The sequence below is a fragment of the Phyllobates terribilis genome, unplaced genomic scaffold (assembly GCF_046119375.1).
Source record: "Phyllobates terribilis strain yellow unplaced genomic scaffold, ASM4611937v1 Scaffold_12__6_contigs__length_324123572, whole genome shotgun sequence".
Lineage (NCBI taxonomy): Eukaryota > Metazoa > Chordata > Amphibia > Anura > Dendrobatidae > Phyllobates > Phyllobates terribilis.
In genome coordinates this window covers 161497020-161520233 of record NW_027362772.1, presented here as the reverse complement: position 1 = coordinate 161520233, position 23214 = coordinate 161497020, and the positions used below count along the sequence as shown (strand labels likewise).

The window sequence follows — 23214 nt, the reverse complement described above, 5'->3', positions numbered from 1 at the left end:
AAATAAACATTTTTCAATGCTAGATAAAATTATTAAAAAACTTTTTAAACAAAACTCCCAAAATGTTCTAATGAAATACTGATGGATCTATTTCCCTATTGGTCTGAAAACCTTAATTATGAAAGGAATATTTACTAGCTAGAATAAAGATATTACTGTAAGAAAGAATAGAAAAATGTTTTTTTAAATAAAAAAAAATTCAATTACCAATTCAAAAATAAAGACATTTCTAAAATAAAAAAATTCAAATCTGTTATTGTTGTGTCTGTTATTAAAGTCCGGTGTATCAAAATCTAAAAATTAATGAACTCATGTACAAAACGTAGTGAAAAGAAAAAAAAGTCAAACATCAGAATTGCTATTTTTGGATCATTGAATTTCCCCACAAAAATGCAATAAATATAGTTAAAATATTGTAAAAACCCCAAAATGGTATACTCCCCCATGCAGAAAAAAAAGCCCTCACACAGGTCTATATAAAAATAAAATAGTCTCTGAAAATGTCCAAATAAAAACGTATACATTTGACATCATCGTAATTATACTATAAAAAAAACAATGGCAAAATTGTGGTTTTTTTTTCACCATTTCACCGCACTTTATTCAAAACTACAACTCGCAAAAAAAGCCCCAATATTTCCATGTTGTTTCAAAAATAATAAAAAGTTATGCCTCTTGGAAGAAGGAGAAGGAAAAAATTCAAGTGGAAAAGCAAAAAATGGGGTTAAAGGGTGAGAATTGCTGTTTTTCTTTCTTTTCTTTTTATATTATTTTTTTCAAGGAATCGGAAAACCCCTTAAAGGAAATCCTTAATGACGCTATATTTACCTCTACTAACCCCTGCAGGATCCTGACGAAAATAACACACCCAAAATGCACTCTGGCAGCTGACGGGATTAACATATTTAACGTTGACGTAGCTACTATAGCAAATCCAAACACCCTGAGAAAAAAAGAGAAAATCATTTAATGTACAATCCATTAATATGAGCAGAATTTATTCTCCTTGCATCGCAACATACGGAATGTCAGGATTTAAAGAGGACCTATAAGATGAAAAGTTGTCAGCTTTGGGTTTGATTTTATTCCCGCTGCTCTCCTCTTTTTTTTAAAATCCGCCATACGGTTCCAGAGCTATGAGCCTTTATATTTGGTGCTAGTTTTTATGGTTTGTGAAAGGGGGCGTGGCTTACAGGATAATTATGCAGAGCCTTAAGACACGCCCCAGAGGATCCTGTGAGTAATGCCCCATTGGTAAAAAATTAGCAGTGAATAAAAAAGGTTCATATCTTTGGAACAGTATGGCGGGTTAAAAAAAAAATAAAAAGCAGAAAATTCATGGAAGCAGCGGAAATAAAATAAAATCAAAAACCGGTCACTTTTAACTGCCCACTTTTAACCTGGTGGTAACAGGTCCTTTTTAAATATTGACCAAAAACTATGTAATCCATAATTCTGGTCAATGCCACAGTATTACCACACTGTGAAGAAAATTATTATATTCATTATTAAAATAATTCTTAAAGGAGAAGTCTACTTTGGACAATCCCTTTTAGTTAAAAGGATCCATTGACAATAAACTGATCACAGGAAGTAGTATAACTTGAAGCTCTTGAGCCCTAAAGCAGAATCTGCAAAAGGACCCCCAAGTATTACAGTTTTATACTAATACTGGTCTTCTAATATGGGCCAAAAGGAGCAATCAGGCCCCCTTGACTCCTGGGCCTGGGTCTGACTGCAACATCTGCATCCATTACAGATATGCCCTCTGATGACAGGGTATCCCCCTATGAGGTTACCCAGTAATAAACATTTGGCATATCTGTGTATTACATGAAAAGAGTTTGGGAAATTTGATGTGTTCATTTTTCCTGCAGCGCCTCCCCAGGAAATATTAGGTATTACACGATGAACATTTAAATTAAAGACAATTTATGTTATAAAAAGATATATCAGGTCACCATAGTTAGAGAGAAGCTACCATCTCTACTATCTCTATAGATTACGGTCATAAGCTGCAGCTTATTATTTAAAAAGCTTTCGTTAGTTTTTTTTTTAAAAATTGATTTTAAAGGTAGTATCTAATAATTAGACGAAACAAATACAAAGTTCTTTTCATTTGACATGACCTACTAATACAGTGTTGAACTTTCAGTTACGTAGACATGATAAAACAGATTAGGAAGATGGGAATCCCAACCAAAAGCTGATGAGATAAGTCACTTAAGATGGTCAACAGTTAAACTGGATCTGTCAGCTTTACATGCACTCTTATGTAAAGGGCAGTGTATTAAGGCTATGAGTCCGTAATTTTAGTAGTCAAATTGGCACAAAAACTTGTATCACTGTGTTTTTTCATCACATACACAACCGTTCAAAAGTTTGGGGTCACCGAGACAATTTTGTGCTTTCCATGAAAACTCATACTTTTATTTATCAAATGAGTTGCAAAATGAATAGAAAATATAGTCCAGACATTGACAAGGTTAGAAATAATGATTTTTATTAGAAAGAATAATTTTCTCCTTCAAACTCTGCTTTTGACAAAGAATGCTCCCTTTGCAGCAATTACAGCATTGCAGACCTGGCATTCTAGCTGTTAATTTGCTGAGGTAATCTTGAGAAATTTCCCCCCATGCTTCCTGAAGCCCCTCCCACAAGTTGGATTGGCTTGATGGGCACTTTTTGTGCACCATACGGTCAAGCTGCTCCCACAACAGCTCAATGGGTTTGAGATCTGGTGACTGCGCTGGCCACTCCATTACAGATAGAATACCAGCTGCCTGCTTCTTCTCTAAATAGGTCATGCATAATTTGAAGGTGTGCTTTGAGTCATTGTCCTGTTGTAGGATGAAATTGGCTCCAATCAAGCGCTGTCCACAGGGTATGGCATAGCGTTGCAAAATGGAGTGATAGCATTCCTTATTCAAAATCCCATTTACCTTGTACAAATCCACTTTACCAGCACCAAAGCAACCCCAGACCATCACATTACCTCCACCATGCTTGACAGATGGCGTCAGGCACTCTTCCAGTATCTTTTCAGTTGTTCTGCGTCTCACAAATGTTCTTCAGTGTGATCCAAACACCTCAAACTTTGATTCGTCTGTCCATAAAACTTTTTTCCAATCTTCCTCTGTCCAATGTCTGTGTTCTTTTGCCCATATTAATCTTTTCCTTTTATTAGCCAGTCTCAGATATGGCTTTTTCTTTGCTACTTCACTGTAGATGTTGACACTGGCGTTTTGCGTGTACCATTTAATGAAGCTGCCAGTTGAGCTGTGAGGCGTCGATTTCTCAAACTAGAGACTCTAATGTACTTGTCTAGTTGCTCAGTTGGGCAGCAGGGCCTCTCACTTCTCTTTCTACTCTGGTTAGAGCCTGTTTGTGCTCTCCTCTGAAGGGAGTAGTACACACCGTTGTAGGAAATCTTCAGTTTCTTGGCAATTTCTCGCATGGAATAGCCTTCATTTCTAAGGACAAGAATAGACTGTCGAGTTTCACATGAAAGTTCTCTCTTTCTGGCCATTTTGAGAGTTTCATAGAACAAACAAATGTAATGCTCCAGATTCTCAACTAGCTCTAAGGAAGGTCAATTTTATAGCTTCTCAAATCAGCCAAACCATTTTCAGCTGGGCTAACATACTCGTGCAAGGGTTTTCTAGGGTGTTTTAAACATCTATTAGTCTTCTTACACAGTTAGCACATACAATGTACCATTAAAACACTGAAGTGGTGGTTCTTGGAAATGGGCCTCTATACACCTATGTAGATATTGCAGTAAAAACAAGACGTTTGCAGCTAGAATAGTCATTTACCACATTAACAATGTATAGAGTGTATTTCTGATTCATTTAATGTTAGCTTCATTGAAAAAAAATGTGCTTTTCTTTCAAAATTAATGATATTTCTAAATGACCCCAAACTTTTGAACAGTAGTGTATATTAGACAAAATGGCACCACTTTTTGTTGTGCCGTTTTGGCTACTAAAATTAAAGACCTTTAGCCAGGATCGTGGTTGTAGAGAGAGCAACCACAACAGGGCCATAAGGGAAATAAACCTTAGATTACTCCGAGATAGAATGAATAAGTAGAAAAAAAATTACTGAACTTTTCCAGGTAACTGACGTTATGAGATTCTCCGAGTTAATCAAAATGTACAAATCAGTGTAATTTGCTCATTTCTAACTCTTACCAGGGACTTGTTTTGACGTTTCATACAGTTTATTGCTGAAATATTATATTTGTTAATGTTTATTTTGACAGTAAAAAAATTAGTTTTCACAGGCAGAAATAAATAAAATAATTAAAATTCAGTCTTCAACTTGTAATTGTTGTTTATTACAAGCTTTCCCAATGTCTCCCAGTATTCTTTCTAAGTTAGTCATTGAAATGCACATTGCATAATTAACTTTTACACATTTGACACAATAAACAGCGATCAACCATACTTTAGAATATTTTTGACATTTATAGAATCATATTTATTTCCACAGGGATCCCAAAGATCTACATGCCAAAGTAGCCAGCAACAAAAGCTGAATTTCGGGTTGGTTTCCACCTCTGCTTGAAGAACTGAGTTTATAGGAGGGTCTCAAACTTGCTACCCACAACTATGAGAAATGTATATATGTGTGAAGTAGGAAATCCCAAAGTAGATAATTAACTCTGTGATCATTACTCCTTTACTGTGACACCACTGTTTGCTTTATCCCTGTACTATAAAATCATTGTGTTTATTATCTCAGTAGTGTGACATCACTGTGTGTGTTCTCCCTGTTCTGTGACATCACTGTGTGTATTCTCCCTGTACTGTGACATCACTGTGTGTATTATCTCTGTACTGTGACATCACTGTGTGTATTATCCCTGTACTTTGACATCACTGTGTGTTTTATCTCTGTACTGTGACATCACTGTGTTTATTATCTCTGTACTGTGACATCACTGTGTGTATTATCTCTGTACTGTGACATCACTGTGTGTATTATCCCTGTACTGCGACATCACTGTGTTTATTATCTCTGTACTGTGACATCTCAGTGTATTATCTCTGTACTGTGACATCACTGTGTGTATTATCCCTGTATTGTGACATCACTGTGTGTATTATCTCTGTACTGTGACATCACTGTGTATTATCTCTGTACTGTGACATCACTGTGTGTATTATCCCTGTGCTGTGACATCACTGTGTGTATTATCCCTGTACTGTGACATCACTGTTTATTATCCCTGTACTGCTGTGACATCACTGTGTTTATTATCCCTGTACTGTGACATCACTGTGTGTATTATCTCTGTACTGTGACATTACTGTGTTTCGTATCTCTGGATTATGACATCATTGTGTATTATCCCTCTATTGTGACATAGCTCTGGACCTTATTCCTGTAATATAACATCACTGTTTTCATTATCTCTGTACTGTGATATCACTGTGTGCCTTACTCCTGCACTGTCACATCCCTGTGTGCATTATTCCTGTTGTGTGACATCACTGTATACATTATTCCCGTAGTGTGACATCGCTGTGTGCATTATCACTGTACTGTTACATCTCTGTGTGTATTATTCCTGTGGTATGACATGACTGTGTGCATTATCCCGTTACTGTGACATTAATATTAGCTTCTCATATGGGGAAGTTGCCTTAGGAGTGGTCTACCATCTCAATAATTTCTTATTTCATATATTGAAGCCTTGATTGAATATTAAATACAAATTATTAATTTAATGCACACTGTGTGCGGTCCGCCATTGCAGATGATCTGCCTTTATTTCCATAATGGGACTGTATACCAGCTGTGTGGTCAGACACATACAGGTTTATACAGATGTGTTTGGTAGCTTGTCGTCGTTGTGAGCAGTAGAGGGTAGATTCTTTGTTCTTTTCTGTGTGAACAAGTGATTGCTTTTTCCACTTACTCCAAGAATCGGGAATAGATTAACACTGGCAGATTGTGTGACACAACCGCTGTGAACTCAAAATGTACAATACTTGGATGCCTTACAGAAATCAGGCCTTGGTTTTATTTACTGTATCGAACTCCTGCAGAGTAGAGAAAATATATAGGAAAGTATAGCAATCAATCCACGGATTTGTACTAACAGCCCTCGAATGGTAGAACACCAACGCAGACCCAAGTCTATGGCTAGTACTCTCTTTTTGGCCATTTAGGGACCAATTTCCTTCAAACCTCAGTAGTAAAGATGGGCAAATTGATTTTATGCTAAGAAAATTTTTAGGAATTTGCTGAACCAGGTGAATTAAAACAATTTTTGTAATTTGCTTCCAATAAAGTGCCTAAAATAGTGTCCACCATTTTATACAAGGTTGCATCAACCAAAGAAGGATCACATAATCTTGGGTGGACTTCGCAATAATGCATTGCAGCTATCACGGCACAGAAAATGAAGAGGAATTATCATAGCCTGTATAAAAGCAGAGGCAGGGAAAGCAGCATCAATTTTCTGGCGAATCTGGACAGTTAGAGAAAGTCACAACTTAGCCATAGAGATAATGGAGAAAAAAGCATAACCAAGCTAAACAAACTGCACAAATAGTGTATGACAGCAATCAGTGAAGAATATCAGTATGTGAGAAAAGAGAATAGTGTCATATAGGTTTTTCACGGTAGTTCGAGGCTTTGAAGTACTTTTGATTCGCTGCGGATCGAACTTCCTCGGAATATTCAAGGAATCTGGTGAACTCAAATTTCAAAAGATTCAATCATCTCATTCGATCATCAGCATTCAATCATCAGCATTTTGATTTTTTTTCATTACATTTCTGCTTTGTGCCTTGATTGCAACATTTTGGTAGAATACAGTGCATGTCGTATGGTTCCGTAATGTCATATTTTTCAATGGAAAGTGACATACACACATGGTCATCTCTCAATATAGACTTGGTTGTGGGTGGCCACGCCATCAGGTACAACTCCTGTCACTTGGATAGATAAGTGGAGTCCAAGGATAAAGTTCCCCTGCCACAGCCTCAGTCATCAGTGACATCCATTTCAGGCGCTGGACTAGTCACTGCTCTACTGAGCATGCACCGGTTGTCCATTCCAACATATGATTGGCAGTGTGCACTATTCTTCTCAGTGCACAGTGACAGTGCGCTCTCTCTCCAGCTCTGATGAGAAGTGATGAGCTGGCAAGACAGCGCACTGTCAGTATGCATTCTAAGGAGACAAGTATGTAGCACGTATTTTTTCATGGTGGTTATCTTGGAGCCATTGTTAAAAATAAATGGCCTCAAAAACAAAGCATAGAACTACTTTTTTACTATTTTTTATTGCCTCTATTTTTTTTTTCCTCCTTGAGTGAGGTGATTTTCTGGCAGCCTATTGTTTGTATAGTTGTGTTTTTTTTCATCCCTCATATCTAACATGAAAGTGGTTTTCTAACAAGTAAGGTTTGTGCACTGCCTACTAAATGAATTGTTCAGTGTACAGTAAACTGCAATGAGTAAGAAGTAAGGCAAAAAAAAAAAAAATTGCTGTAAGGTGCTGCAGCGTCGAGCGTTATTGATTGGACTTGGTTTTCGTCCTGCTGCTGCCTCATTAATGCAGTTTTGTTGCATTGGCAGAGAGATGAAGGAAGGAATTCTAAATAGGTAATTAAAATACATCAATACCCTCTTGGCCCTGTACTATGTGTGGCATGTACAGAAGTGAACAGCCGTACGGCAGGTCTCATTAATTTGTGCCTTAGAGCCCGTGTAGACATAGCTTGATCCCTGTTCTCCAGGATGGCTTCTTATTGTGCCTGGTTTCGGGGGGTGAGAAACATACATTGCTCGAAGGTAAGCCAGTGTTAAAAGGTTATTCCCTATCCATTGGGAATAACTCATTGATCGCCGAGTGTCAGACCACTGGGACCATCCGCTATCCAAAAATCGTGGCTCTGCAGCCTCATCCTGAATGGAGCTGATCTACGCATGCATGGCCTCTACTCCATTCACTGTCTACGGGACTACCAAGTGCAATCTGGCAGTCTCATAGACAATGAATGGAGCGGAGTTCTCCTTACCTCTCAGGACGGGGCTGCAGAGACTTGTTCTCTGGATTCCAGAGCATGTATTCATGGCTAAAAATAATTTTTGCAATTGGATTTCTTCAAAAATTTTGCAGTGTTTTGCTTTTATAGGCTTTTTGTTTACCTGCACTTTCACCTTTGATGTGGTCTGTGGTCATAAATCAGCTGAGAGGCGCTCAGAAAAAGACAGATAAAAGCGTTACAAACTCTGTCACACCATCACAAATGGTGTAAAAAAATTTATTGGATCCAAATTGTAAAAATGATTTTTAGCAACAAATACAGTACTTTAATTAAGAAAAAAAGATGTCCCCTTTAAAATGTTGTCCATGTAGCACTATCTCTATTTATAAGACTGTGACAATAAACTGATCAAAGGCTTTCCTTGAGGGAAGCAAACATCAAGTGTCTAGTTTCCCAGCAGTGCCTCCGCAGGGCAAATCGAGTATTTCAGGTATCTATTGAGATCACTATTCTATGTGTAAGACACAGGAACAGCCACCGAGCATGTATGATTGGTAGAAACGAGATGCAGGTCATTGAAGGACCAAACTCAACAGGTTAGACTAAGAAATACTACAAAATATTTAGGATATCTCTTTTGGGACTGGAGGCACAAGGAAGTGATTGATGTAGCTTGACCATATCGAAATCAACAGGCTTCCCAGAAGTAGAGGTGTATAAGCTTCAAAGCTACAGAGGTTCAGAACCTCAAGAAGCAGAGACGTTTGTGGTTCATTGGGTATTTTGGCCACTCAGTTGCTGTATTTTGTGCTCCACTGATTAGTGGGGTATCGGGATGGTCTGTAGAGCAGCACCAGGGTCCTTCCTTGCTATTTCCTACTTCAGGCGAGGTCTCCTTATATCCAGACAGGAGACCCATAACAGCTCCTCTGCTTCTGCTGCACTCACTACTTAGGAGCTCCTGGTTTGACAATGATACTCCTTCACATCGACACCCAGACAGCTTGCCTGCATGTGCCAACTTAGCTCCATGCCCAACTAACTCAAAGGCATGAATGGTGCCACTTTTATAAGACATGCCATGGGTTGATGCCTTCATGTCACAGATGAACCAATCAGATGCTATCCTCCTCAACATAGCCCCTGGGGTCGAACCTTCCTCAGATTGACATGTGCATAACACCATGGTCTAATCTACAGCCCAACTGCAAAAATTATTTTTAGCATTTAAGTAAAAAAAATTGTCCCCACAAGTGAGAGAGAGATTTTCCAGCTCCAAAGTTCGGGTCCTCGTTCCTCAGAACTATCTGAACCAAACTTTGGACTAGAACCCAAACTTCCACGGATCCGATCATCCCTAGCTGGGAACCATGCCATCCTAGCCTTTGCAATTTTTGCACACTAAATGTCTATATATTTACATATGATTATTAACATCTAAACCTTCAGCAAAATCTAAAACTGTGAAAGAAGCAACCACGGGATTTTCGGCAGCTTGAGATAGTTGTGTATGCGCCACTGTAAAGTACATGAACTCTGGAGAGTTGACTGATACCTCAGAATTTAATATCTCTTTGCTGATTTTCACCTCATCACCCCCCTCTAACACCTCCACCGCCATACCGCGAAGAAAAATAAATTAGGTTCTGTATGACGAGACTTCAGCTCAGTCTTTTTGATTAGGAAATCTGTCAACAACACTTTACTGTCTGAGTGATTTTGGGAAGATCCAGTGTCATGTGTCTGCACAGATAGATTTTAATGAAATGACTCACCTACCATCAGTCTACTATTATTAGCTGTTAGGCAGTTTTTGGATCCCATCCTACATAATAGTTAGATACTGCATATATGCATATACTGTCTGTACAAGAGTAACGTATAGCTATATGTTACCAATGGTAACATTAATGGGTAATTATTAGTGATGAGAGAACATGCTCGCCACTACTCGGTACTCGCCCGAGCATCATGGTGCTCGACAAGCTCGGCGCTCGGAGAGTATTTCCGGGTTGCTCGGGCGGGAACTCGGGTCTCCTCCCTGCATGTTTGGGGCTCTTTAGAGAGCCAATCAACATGCAGGGATTGCCTGCCATGCACTGTAATTAGTGTTGAGCCACCCCCGTAGTGTTCGGGTTCGGTTCGGTTCGTCGAACACCGGGATGTTCGAGGAAATGTTCGTCGAACTGTTCGTGGAACACCTTAGAACACCGTCGAACACCGTTAAAACCAATGGCAGGCAAACAAAAACACATAGAAACACATAGAAAACACCTTCAAAGGTGTCCAAAAGCTGACAAACTGCTCAGAAGACGCTTTCTTTAAAAAAGCCGGCCGGCAATTCAGCAGCGGCATACACCGGTACCCGACAATTTAGACAAGAAGGAATAGAGCCTCACACATAGATTAGATAGATAGAAACATGTCAGTCACATATATATGAAGTACAGTGACAGTGTTGCTTACTGTACTTGTCATTTAGTGTAAAGGATTTATTAAAAAATATAATAGTGTTTTCATGCACTGTCTCTTTAAAAAAGCCTGCCGGCAATTCAGCATCTGTACCCGACAATTTATAACAGACAGAATAGAGCTTCACACATAGATTAGATAGATAGAAACATGTCAGTCACATATATATGAAGTACAGTGACAATGTTGCTTACTGTACTTGTCATTTAGTGTAAAGGATTTATTAAAAAAAATAATAGTGTTTTCATGCACCGTCTCTTTAAAAAAGCCGGCTGGCAATTCAGCATCGGTACCCGACAATTTATAACAGACAGAATAGAGCTTCACACATAGATTAGATAGATAGAAACATGTCAGTCACATATATATGAAGTACAGTGACAGTGTTGCTTACTGTACTTGTCATTTAGTGTAAAGGATTTATTAAAAAATATAATAGTGTTTTCATGCACTGTCTCTTTAAAAAAGCCGGCCGGCAATTCAGCATCTGTACCCGACAATTTATAACAGACAGAATAGAGCTTCACACATAGATTAGATAGATAGAAACATGTCAGTCACATATATATGAAGTACAGTGATAGTGTTGGTTACTGTACTTGTCATTTAGTATTAAAATAAAGGATTTATTATTAAAAAAAATTGGCGTGGGGTTCCCCGTAATTTTAGTCTCTAGCGGAGGTTAAGCAGACGGCTGGGGCAGATGTTTGAAGCCTGGGAAGGGGGTAATACCCACGGAGCTTCCCAGGCTACTAATATGAGCCCCCAGCTGAATACATAGCCTTTACTAGCTATTAAAATGGGGGACCCCCCAAAAAAAATGACGTGGGGTCCCCCCTAATTTAATAGCTAGCAAAGGCTAGGCAGACAGCTGGGGGCTGATATTAATAGCCCAGGAAGGGTGCCATGAATATTGGCCCCCTCCCAGGCTAGAAACACCAGCCGTCAGCCGCCCCAGAAATGGCGCATTCATAGGATGCGCCAATTCTGGCACTTAGCCTCGCTCTTCCACGCTGCCCTGTAGCGGTGGCAGGGGGTAATAGGGCTGGGGTTGATGTCAGCTTATAATGCCAGCTGACATCAAGCCCAGGTTAGTAATGGAGAGGCGTCTATAAGACACCCCCATTACTAACCCCATAGTCAAAGTTAAAAGAAAACACAAACACCCAGAATAAAGTCCTTTAATTGAAATAAAGACACAATCCTTTATTGTTCTAAATTAAACCATACTTACAGTCACGCCCATTCCAGCTGAAGCCAACGATCTCCTGCAATAAAAGAAAAATAATAAAGCAACATCATCCTTACCTTTCCATGGTTCCCACGACAGCTTCAGCTCTGCTACATCGAGATGACAGGCTGGACCGCAGCAGAACGCTGCCATGCAGCCTGTCATCCCGCAGACACTGAGAAGCGCAGGCTTGCTTGCGCTCCACAGTGTCTCTCTGTGAGGGCATCCAGATGAGCCGAGTTAATGTCCAATGAACTCAGCTCACCTCCTGCACGTCACTGACAGCGTGGGAAAATTCTCCTGCACTCAGCGTGAGAATTCTCCCACGCTGTCAGTGACGTGCATGAGGTGAGCCGAGTTCATTGGACATGACCTCGGCTCATCTTTATGCCGTCACAGAGAGACAATGTGGAGCGCAAGCAAGCCTGCTCTTCTCAGTGTCTGCGGGATGATAGGCTGGATGGCAGCGTTCTGCTGCGGTCCAGCCTGTTATCTCGATGTAGCAGAGCTGAAGCTGTCGTGGGAACCATGGAAAGGTAAGGATGAGGTTGCTTTATTATTTTATTTTTATTACAGGAGATCGTTGGCTTCAGCTGGAATGGGCGTGACGGTAAGTATGGTTTAATTTAGAACAATAAAGAATTGTGTCTTTATTTCAATTAAAGGACTTTATTCTGGGTGTTTGTGTTTTTTTTAACTTTGACTATGGGGTTAGTAATGGGGGTGTCTTATAGACGCCTCTCCATTACTAACCTGGGCTTGATGTCAGCTGGCATTATAAGCTGACATCAACCCCAGCCCTATTACCCCCTGCCACCGCACCAGGGCAGCGTGGAAGAGCGAGGCTAAGTGCCAGAATTGGCGCATCCTATGAATGCGCCATTTCTGGGGCGGCTGACGGCTGGTGTTTCTAGCCTGGGAGGGGCCAATATTCATGGCTCCCTTCCTGGGCTATTAATATCAGCCCCCAGCTGTCTGCCTAGCCTTTGCTAGCTATTAAATTAGGGGGGACCCCACGTCATTTTTTTGGGGGGGTCCCCCATTTTAATAGCTAGTAAAGGCTATGTATTCAGCTGGGGGCTGATATTCGTAGCCTGGGAAGCTCCGTGGGTATTACCCCCTTCCCAGGCTTCAAACATCTGCCCCAGCTGTCTGCTTAACCTCCGCTAGAGCCTAAAATTAAGGGGAACCCCACGCCAATTTTTTTAATAATAAATCCTTTATTTTAATACTAAATGACAAGTACAGTAACCAACACTATCACTGTACTTCATATATATGTGACTGACATGTTTCTATCTATCTAATCTATGTGTGAAGCTCTATTCTGTCTGTTATAAATTGTCGGGTACAGATGCTGAATTGCCGGCCGGCTTTCTTAAAGAGACGGTGCATGAAACACTATTATTTTTTTTAATAAATCCTTTACACTAAATGACAAGTACAGTAACCAACACTGTCACTGTACTTATTATATATGTGACTGACATGTTTCTATCTATCTAATCTATGTGTGATGCTCTATTCTGTCTGTTATAAATTGTCGGGTACAGATGCTGAATTGCCGGCCGGCTTTCTTAAAGAGACGGTGCATGAAACCACTATTATTTTTTTAAATAAATCCTTTACACTAAATGACAAGTACAGTAAGCAACACTGTCACTGTACTTCATATATATGTGACTGACATGTTTCTATCTATCTAATTTATGTGTGATTCTCTATTCCTTCTATTCTAAATTGTTGGGTACAGATGCTGAATTGCCGGCCGGCTTTTTTATAGAGACGGTGCATGAAAACACTATTATTTTTTTTGATAAATCCTTTACACTAAATGACAAGTACAGTAAGCAACACTGTCACAGTACTTCATATATATGTGACTGACATGTTTCTATCTATCTAATCTATGTGTGAAGCTCTATTCTGTCTGTTATAAATTGTCGGGTACCGCTGCTGAATTGCCGGCCGGCTTTTTTAAAGAGACGGTGCATGAAAACACTATTATTTTTTTTGATAAATCCTTTACGCTAAATGACAAGTACAGTAAGCAACACTTTCACTGTACTTCGTATATATGTGGCTGACATGTTTCTATCTATCTAATCTATGTGTGAAGCTCTATTCTTTCGATTCTAAATTGTCGGGTACCTGTGTACGCCGCTGCTGAATTGCCGGCTTTTCGTGTTTCACTGTGAGCACAGTTCCCATCGATTTGGGCAATCACTGTAATGCCACAACCACCATGGCTGTGGCATTACAGTGAGTGGCAGACAATCCCTGCATGATTGGTGCTCTAAATAGCACCAGACATGCAGGACACGCTTTTGGTGCACGAACAGTTATCGAACATAACCTCGAACAGCCGAATTTTTTGCAAATCGTTCGGGTTCGTCGAACAACTCGAACACCGCCCAAAACAGCTCGAATTTGAGATTGGCGAACAGTTCTAGTCGAACACCGCTCATCTCTAACTGTAATGTCGTAGCCATGTTGGTTGTGGCATTACAGTGATTGGCTAGCCGCACAGCGTCATCAGGTCTATATCAGACCGGGCGCCGCCATGCTCAGTCACAGTCTCTCCGGATCAGACAGTGTAGGGAGAGCTGCTGCTGTGTCAGGGAGAGACTTGCTTGTGTATTAGGTAGTGTAGGGAGAAAAAACGTACATTACACATATCCATCTTAACAAATAGTCCTTTTGAGGACTAACTAATCCATCTGCAGAGATATCAGGCAGGCAGTGTATATAGCAGACTGCAGTGCATATAGCACTAGAGGCTCCAGTCCAGTTCTGTCGGCTGCTGCTGTTAGATATTTCTGGATCTAGGCCCAGGTCTCAGGGGTCAGGAATAATTTTTTTTGCATCTTAATCCTCATTATTTGCTTAAAAAGCAATCCAGAGAACACGGTTTTTCTGCGCGATTTGCTTGTTGGCACTGCAGAATACAGCCAGGTCCTTTCCATATTACAGAGCTAAAAATCCAGCTATTTAAAACTGTGTTTTCTCCGGCAAACGGATCACATATACAGTACGTTTTCGGAAAATACTGCCATTTCGGGCCTCCATTAAATTTTTTTCAGTGTGTCAGCAAAGTTTTTGACACTGGTTTGCTGTTCAAAACAGTTACCTACAGGCCAGGTATTTAAAACTGTGTTTTCTCCGTCACACGGATCACATATACGTTGTCAGAAAATACTGCCATTTCTGGCCTCCAATAAAAAATTCTTTCAGTGTGTCAGTGAAGCAATTCACAGCAGTTTGCTGTTCAAACTACTTACCCACAGGCCAGGTATTTAAAACTCTGTTTTCTCCGTCACACGGATCACATATAAATTCGCTCCAAACTCAGTCATTTGTAGTGAGCGTGGAAGATACTGTCCTCCATTTAAAATGGGCAAGGCACGTGGCAAGGGATGGGGAACTGGACGTGATGGTAATGGTGCATGCAGAGGCCGAGGACAAAGCCGTGGGCAAGCCGAAATTGTGCCACAACAAACACCCACATCTTCTCGCCTGACCTTCCTGTCCCAATTTCTAGGGGACCGCAGCACACCACTATTGAACCCAGAGCAGTGTCAAAAGGTTGTTGGTTGGATAGCAGACAATGCTTCCAGTCACCTAGCCACCACCACCACCAACCTGTCTTCCACATGGTCAAGTCTCAGTAACCGTGAGTCTGGAACGCATATTCCTCACCCTGATCCTCCTTCCTTCCACCATGCCGAGTACCCAGAGACAACTGATCCCACACTTTTCCATTTATAGATTCGGGCCTCTCGCCCGGTCCACTTGAAGCGGGGAAAGAGGAGATCGCGTGTAGCGATGCCCAAATATTTGAGCAGGCACGGTCACACGAAGGCGACGGTGGGAAAGTGTCACAAGAGGTGGATGATGATGAGACACAATTGCCAGAAAGTCAGGAGGAGGACCAGGGTGCGGAAGTGGAAGAGGAGGTGGTGGATGATATAGTAACTGACCCAACCTGGCAGGAGGACATGCAGAGCGAGGACAGCAGCGCACAGGGGGAGGGAGGCAGAGCACCCCAACAGGGAGGAAGAAGCAGTGTGGTTGCCGCAGACAGAAGGCAGGCATCCGTTCCCCATGACATCAGCACGAAGGAAGTTGCCAGTACAACTTTTAGGTCTTCCCGAGTCTGGTTGTTTTTTAAAGACTCTGCCGATAATCCCAAAAAGGCCATTTGCAACACCTGCCAGGCCAGCATCAGCAGGGGTGGCAAAACGACCAGCTGACCACCACCAGCATGATCAGGCACATGGCAGCAAAGCACCCGACTTTGTGGGCTGAACCCCAGGGTCAAGGAACAGTGTCTGCGGGTAGCACCATTGCGTCTTCCGCTGTTGTGCATGCAAGCTAATCCCCTTTCCATGGGGCATGCTAAGATGCCTCCTGCCCTGCACCTGTCGTTGCATACTCTCAAGTAGCAGCATCAGGAAGCACGTCCATGTCCTTGTCCCAGCGCAGCGTTCAGTTCTCCATACCCCAGTCCTTGGAACGCAAGCGCAAATATGCAGCCAAAGCCCCACAGGCCACACTACTAAATTCTCACATTTCACGACTGCTTGAGCTCGAAATGTTGGCTTTTAGGCTCGTGGAGACGGAAGTATTCCGCAACCTGATGGCGGCGGCCATCCCTCGGTACTCGGTCCCCAGCCGCCACTATTTCTCCAGGTGTGCCGTCCCCGCATAACACAAGCACGAGTCCCAAAACATTAGCCGTGCTCTCAACAACGCAGTTACTGGTATAGTCCACCTAACCATGGACACGTGGACAAGTGCTTGTGGGCAGGGACGGTACATCTCGCTGATGGCACACTGGGTTAACATAGTGGAAGCCGGGACCCAGTCGGACCTTGGGACGGAACACGTCCTCCCTACGCCAAGGATTGCGGGCCCTAGGTCAATCAGGGTTGCCCCCATGGTCTACAGCTCCTGAACTTCATCTTCCTCAGCCTCCTCCTCCTCTTCAGCCTCCATCTCTGAAATGACCACATCAGTCACAAGCTGGAAGCACTGCAGCACTACCTCAGCCAAGCGGCAACAGGCTGTGCTGAAGCTAATATGCTTAGGTGAAAAAACACACAATGCTAAAGAGTTGTGGTCAGCTCTGAAAGAGCAGGCAGATCTGTGGCTCACACCGCTGAACCTACAGCCAGGCATGGTCGTGTGTGACAATGGCCAGAACCTGGTGGCGGCTCTGAGGCGAGGCGAGCTCACACATGTACCACACCTGGCCCATGTGCTTAACCTCGTGGTTCAGCGGTTTCTCAAATCCTACCTGCTGGATGTGCTTGTTACAGTACGCCGCCTGTGTGCCCATTTTAGAAAGTCAGCTACAGCTTCCGCCGCCCTTGCAGTGTTTCAGCAGCATTTGCAGCTTCCGGCTCACAGACTGGTGTGTGATGTCCCCACTCGTTGGAACTCTACACTGCAGATGTTGGGAAGGATTTGTGAGCAGAAGAGGGCAGTTGTTGAGTACCAGCATCAACAAGGCCGTCGGTATTCAGTTGAGACTCCACACATAAGACCTCAGGAGTGGACATTGATGTCAGACATATGTACCATCCTCCAAAACTTTGAGGACTCCAACAAGATGGTGAGCGGCGATGATGGCATAATTAGCATCACCATCCCGCTTCTCTGTCTTCTGAAACGCTCTCTGCTCACAATCAAAGAGGATGCATTGCAGGCAGAGCACGATGAGATGGAGCAAGGAACCATACAGGGTGATTACACACAGCCAAGCCTCATCTCATCCCAACGTGGATTGAGTGACAATGAGGAAGAGGAGGAGGAGGAGGAACAACAGGAGCTATTTTCATGCACTATAGACGGTACTACCTGCACAACTGTCATACCGTCTGTTCAGCGTGGATGGCCAGAGGACAGAGAGGAGGAGGAGGAGGAGACCATGGTCAGTCATCCTCTTGGTGAGGACGCGGAAGTCTTGCCTGTTAGTAGTCTGGCATGCATGGCCGAGTTTATGTTACGCTGCCTTTCCCATGACCCTCGCGTTCTCAAAATTTTGGGTGACAGTCATTACTAGTTGGTGACACTTCTAGACCTACGCTACAAGGAGAACTTTATATCTCTTATTCCTGAGGCGGACAGGTCTACAAAAATGGGTCTGTACCAGAAGGCCCTTGTTGCGGAACTATTAAAAAAATTCCCATCTGAAAACGCTGACGGCAGAGGTCACACTTCGTTGGACAACCAAGGAGTACAGGCAAGAGAGACACAACTTCAATCCAGCAGAGGCAGGGGAACACTGTCAAAGTTCTTGGAGAGTTTTCTCAGACCCTCCCATCGGACAGGCCCTGAGGCGCAGGGTACTCTCACAAGGAGTGCAAAGTTTGGGAAGATGCTGAGGGAGTACCTTGCCGACTGCACCAACGTCCTCGGTGATTCCTCTGTGCCTTATAATTATTGGGTATCCAAGCTGGATACGTGGAATGAACTGGCTCTCTATGCCTTGGAGGTCCTGGGCTGCCCTGCCTCTAGTGTTTTATCAGGTTTTTAGTGCCGCTGGTGGAATTATAACTGATAAGGGCATCCTCCTGTCAACTGAAAATGCTGACAGGCTGACTCTTATAAAACTGAACAAGGGCTGGATTGGGCCACACTTCTCAACACCACCGAATGATAGCAGCGTAACATAAACTCCAATCCAGTGTCTTTTCCTGGGAGGTGTATTCCCATGCACCTTTTCACACCCACACATGGGTATTCGCTTCCTGATTTTGGCTATTTGCTCTTGTCCTCCTCCTTCTCCTCATCATCCACCACCATATCACCAGGGTGACCGTGGTCCGTGATGCAACACCCACCTAATTTTTGTAAAGGGAGTTTATGATGCCGGTAAAAAAAAAATTTATACAGTATGTTACCCCAGGGGTAAATGTTTGTCAACCCATACACTTAGTGCATGGGCATTACAAGTATAGGAGGCCCACTCTTTTCTAATGGGAACATTTTTTTATGAGGCCCTCCTCCACGTCTCTTCCAAGGGGCATGGAAGTGCCTCCAAATTTTTGCCAGCCCTTGCATTCACTGCATAGGCCAACACTATGGGAGATTCTCTCCTTTCAAATGGGAATTTGTCGTTACTGTGGCCCTGCTTTTTTTTTTTTTTAAATTCTTAGTGGGGTTTTTCCTAAAATTGTCAGCTGTTGGACTCACTGCATACCCTATAACTGTATAACAGACTCTCTCCTTTCTAATGGGAACATGTCGTACCTTGTTACTGTGGCCCTGCTCTACGTGCCTTTAAATTCTTAGTGGGGTTTTTCCCAAATTTTGGCAGCCCTTGCAGTCACAGCATTGGCATTACCACTATAGGAGACCCACTCCTTTATAATGGGAACATTTTTTTTACTGAGACCCTCCTCTTTGTCTCTTCAAAGGGGTATTGGGTTGCGTCCAAATTTTTGGCAGCCCTCGCAGTCACTGGATACGCAATAACAGTATAGGAAACCCACTTGTTAATAATGGGAACAATAAAGCATAGCCGGCTGATGGCTCTCTAACAATAGCTAGGGCCGACTACTGGCCTTTTAAGAATAGTAAGGGCAGTCTGATGTGCCTATAAAAATAGACTTTATGACTTTCAGAGTCCCTCCATCATAAATAAAACAGGATGTGTCTGATGATGTGTCACACACCATCTTGCCAGATAAGGGTGTAAAATGTTAAAATGACATTTCCCGGTGAATGTATTTGTCTTAAAAAAAAAACGCAAAAAAAACAAAACAATAGGATCTTTCTTTAGTATAAAAAACAGTGTCACCAATTTAACAACAATGTAATCACATTGTTCAGCTCATGCACCTCCTCCTTCATCTCCGAAATGACCACATCAATCACAAGCTGACAGCACTGCAGCACAGCCTTGGCCAAGCGGCAACATGCTGTGCTGAAGATAACATGCTTAATGCTTTTTGACAAACTGCCCAGCGCTGCGGAGTTGTTGAAAGTTGTAACACAGCAGCCTGATCTGTGGCTCTCACCGCTGAACATACAGCCAGTTTCAGATTGAAAAACATTGTGCCCACCAGAGGATTTGATTCTGAGGGCTAACCTTTCTCCCCCACTCAAGAGCCCAATAGCAGCTGCAAAGTTAGCACTATCATGAACTCTCCTGAGGTAGAAGCCAAGGCACACCAGAGGATTCTCTGGTGGGACCGTCCAACCCTGCCAAGAAACAGTCCTGGCTAAGAAAAGTGTGTGGAAAGTTTTCCGGACACTATATGGCTGCTTTTTTACTGAGGAGGAAACACACACAAACTTCAGTGCTAACCACTGATCCAATGCTGCTACCGTTCACTCTCTAATATCTAACAGGCTGGAGAAACTTGCACCTACTGCCACTCTATCTTCAGCTCCTTTGTGAGAAAATGTATTTGGGCAGCCACTCAGTCTACCAAATAAATTTCCTGAGAAGGAAATTAGGGATGGCTTCGCTACTGGTACTGGGGGGCAGTGCTAATACCATGGCGTCATACCATAGTTTGCTGAAAATATTCCAGGCTAGTAGGAGGCAAGCAAATTTCCACAGAAAAGTACCAGCAGTAATGTTCAAGGACCCGCGCTTGTAGAAGACAGAGACAACACCGGGAGAAATAGTGTTGGCTGGGGACCAAGTATGGACACGAGGCATGAGTCATGTGGTTGTGAAAAGCTTCCGCCTCCACGAGCCTATAAGGCCACATTTCAAGTGAAAGCAGCTTTACAGGACTTCCTGTGAGAAATGACACTCAGGGTAGATAGGGTTTCCCTCTATGCCAGTCCTTTCACTGAGCTAAATACAACTCTCAGCAAAAAAAGTTGTGGACTGGCTCCGTACCGTCCCTGGCCACATTCACCTGTCCACGTGTTTGTGGTTAGGCGGTCCTTCCCAGTAAGTACACTGGGGAGGGCACGGGTAATGTTGTGGGACCCGTGCTTGTGGAAGGCGGAGGCGATACCGGGAAATATAGTGGCGGCTGGGGACCGAGTATGGACACCCGGCTGCCGCCGGCATGAGGTTATGAAAAGCTTCCGCCTCCACGAGCCTAAAAGGCCACATTTCAAGTGCAAGCAGCTGTCAAAAATTTGGCAGTATAGTATTGCAGCCTATGGGTGGGTGGGTGGCTGGCTGCATACTTGCGCTTGCATTCCAAGGAGTGGGATAGGGACAATTGAACGCTGCAGTGGGACAAGGACGTGGACGGTGATTGTTGCAAGTCTGCAACGACAGGTTCATGCCGGGAGGCATCTTCGCATGTGCCAAGGATCACTTATGATGGGCACACTTTTAGGCTGAGACCTGGTAGTCAGAGATGCTTCCAGAGGTCTTCCCCATGCTGTTCTCATGTCTTTTCAGCACTGTATGCATGTGTGCCTGATGATGCGTCACACACCACATGGCCAGATAAGGTTGTAAAATGTTAAAATGAAATTTCCTGGTGAATACATTTGTCTTGGTTGAAAGCAATGCAAAAGTGCAAAAACACATCAAAAACGCTATGTGTGAACATAGCCCAAGGTGTGGAGGAGTATTTTTGTTTTTGGTTATTTATTTTGCTTTATATACATTGTACAAGTCATGGAAAGGATGTTCCTTGACATATTTCCCAGGAAAATCCATTTTGGTTTCGTTTTTGTATGTTTTATTGTGAGTCCGTAAAAGTGGCGGAATACCTCTGGACAATGTTGTTGATAGAAGTGACCTGGGAGTCAGAAATGCTTCCAGGGGTCTTCCCCATGCTGTCCCCATGTCATTTGGGCACTGTTCCCATCGATTTGGCCAATTTTTAGGCCCTCTGCAGACCGCCAGGGGGAGCCGCCTGAAAAATGCTCGAGTTTCCCATAGACTTACATTGGGCTCGTTGCTCGCGTCGAGCATCCGAGTATTCCAATGTGCTCGACCCGAGCAAGGAGTGCCCGAGCATTTTAGTGCTCGCTCATCACTAGTAATTATGAGGTTACATAGATCGATATAGACTAGTTTTAACAATGGCATCATTACAACAGAAACAATGGACATCCACCCAAGTGCATCCTGCTAAACTTTCTGATTTTTGGACTTTTGCATGTGACATTGGCTTGATGGAAGGCTGAGATGAGAAAGAACGGTGGTGCGTGGGATTCACTCAAAGGACAAAATGACTGTTAAAACCAAGCACAGGGGCTTGGTGTACCATGTCGTGGCCAAACATGTAAGTGCACCCTCCCACCTACTTGTTCTCCGTCTATCTTCGCCCTTTTTGGCTATATGAAGCCAGAGATGTCAATCAAATAATGGAAGAGTGGAGATCTAGAGAAAACAAGCAGGTGGGAAGGTTCACTTAAATGTTTGAAGCACCGAGCGCTTGTAATTGGATTAAACAATCATTCTGTGCTGACAGAGTTCCCTTAGATCTCCGTCCCTTACAATGTGGGTTCATAAGATACTATTGCTGCTGCTGCCATAGAGCTGATGTAACATATTTTGTCTCTCGTCTCCTCCCTACTGTGGACAGGAACAGAGATGCTCAAACTGGTGGACACAGACAGAAGAGGCCCATGTGCAAGAACAATATAGGGGCCCTTTGCAGTCTAATAGCTCCTCATAATGCACAACTCCACCTGTTTTGGAGGTGAATGTGGCCCCCTTATCTCTTGGTCCCCTGTCAAGCTGCACAGGCTGCACCAATGATATGTCCGCCTCTGGATGCTCTGTATGAGCAGCTCTCATCCTGTTGGACTTGAGATGTCCTTGTATTACAAGGATGGCCATTTCCTCTGATTTTAAAGGAGTATTCGCATGTCATGGATTTGGTATAATTAGCATGAAAATAAGCAAGTTTGCAACTGACTTGCTTTTTGCATCTATTGTCATCCTCCTGCAATGAGAACTTTTATCTAACATAGTGTACATAGGAGAGCCTTGCAGACAAGAGCCAGAGCTACCAGAGACTGGCCGAGTATGTGTAGCGCCCCGAGGGTTCGGTTGCTACAGGGGTATTGCAACTCTACCAGAGGTGTGATATTTCACTCCCAGGTAAGGATGGAGTGTGGACCGGGGCTCAGTTAGCTGCATACACCACACACACCCCAATTCCGGGGGACAGATCGACGGTGCTCCCATGTATATATATATGCAGGCATGACTGCCCATGTCCCTGGCTGGAGTGGGGAGGGGGGAGAGAACCCTGTGATGTAGGAGCAGAAGGGGACAGTTTCTGGAGCATCGGAAGGAGCTCATTGGATGCAGGTCACAGAGAAGCAGATAAAAGGTGGGAGCCATCTTAGGAGGGAGTTCAGTGTTCTGTGAGAGGAGAAGGCAGGGAGCAGAGCTGCTGCATGGGCTCTGTTCCCTGGGCTGGCCTAGCACAGAGGCCGGAGCCAGAAGGGAGAAGAGGAGAAGGAGGAGGAAGAAAGGTGGAGAGAAAGAGGAGTAGAAAGGCTCCAGAAACAAGAAGGCAGAAGGGACCCTAAGAACCCACGAGATAACGGGTGA

General features: G+C 43.2%; 1 protein-coding gene across 1 annotated transcript in view; it reads right to left on the bottom strand.

Moving 5' to 3' along the window:
* The window catches only part of SLC17A7 (solute carrier family 17 member 7), a 194691-nt gene that overhangs the window by 27247 nt on the left and 144230 nt on the right, over positions 1-23214 (bottom strand). Inside the window, exon 4 of the mRNA XM_073656469.1 lies at positions 829-943. Within this exon, the coding sequence (XP_073512570.1) occupies positions 829-943 (115 nt within the window). The remainder of the gene's footprint in view (positions 1-828; positions 944-23214) is intronic.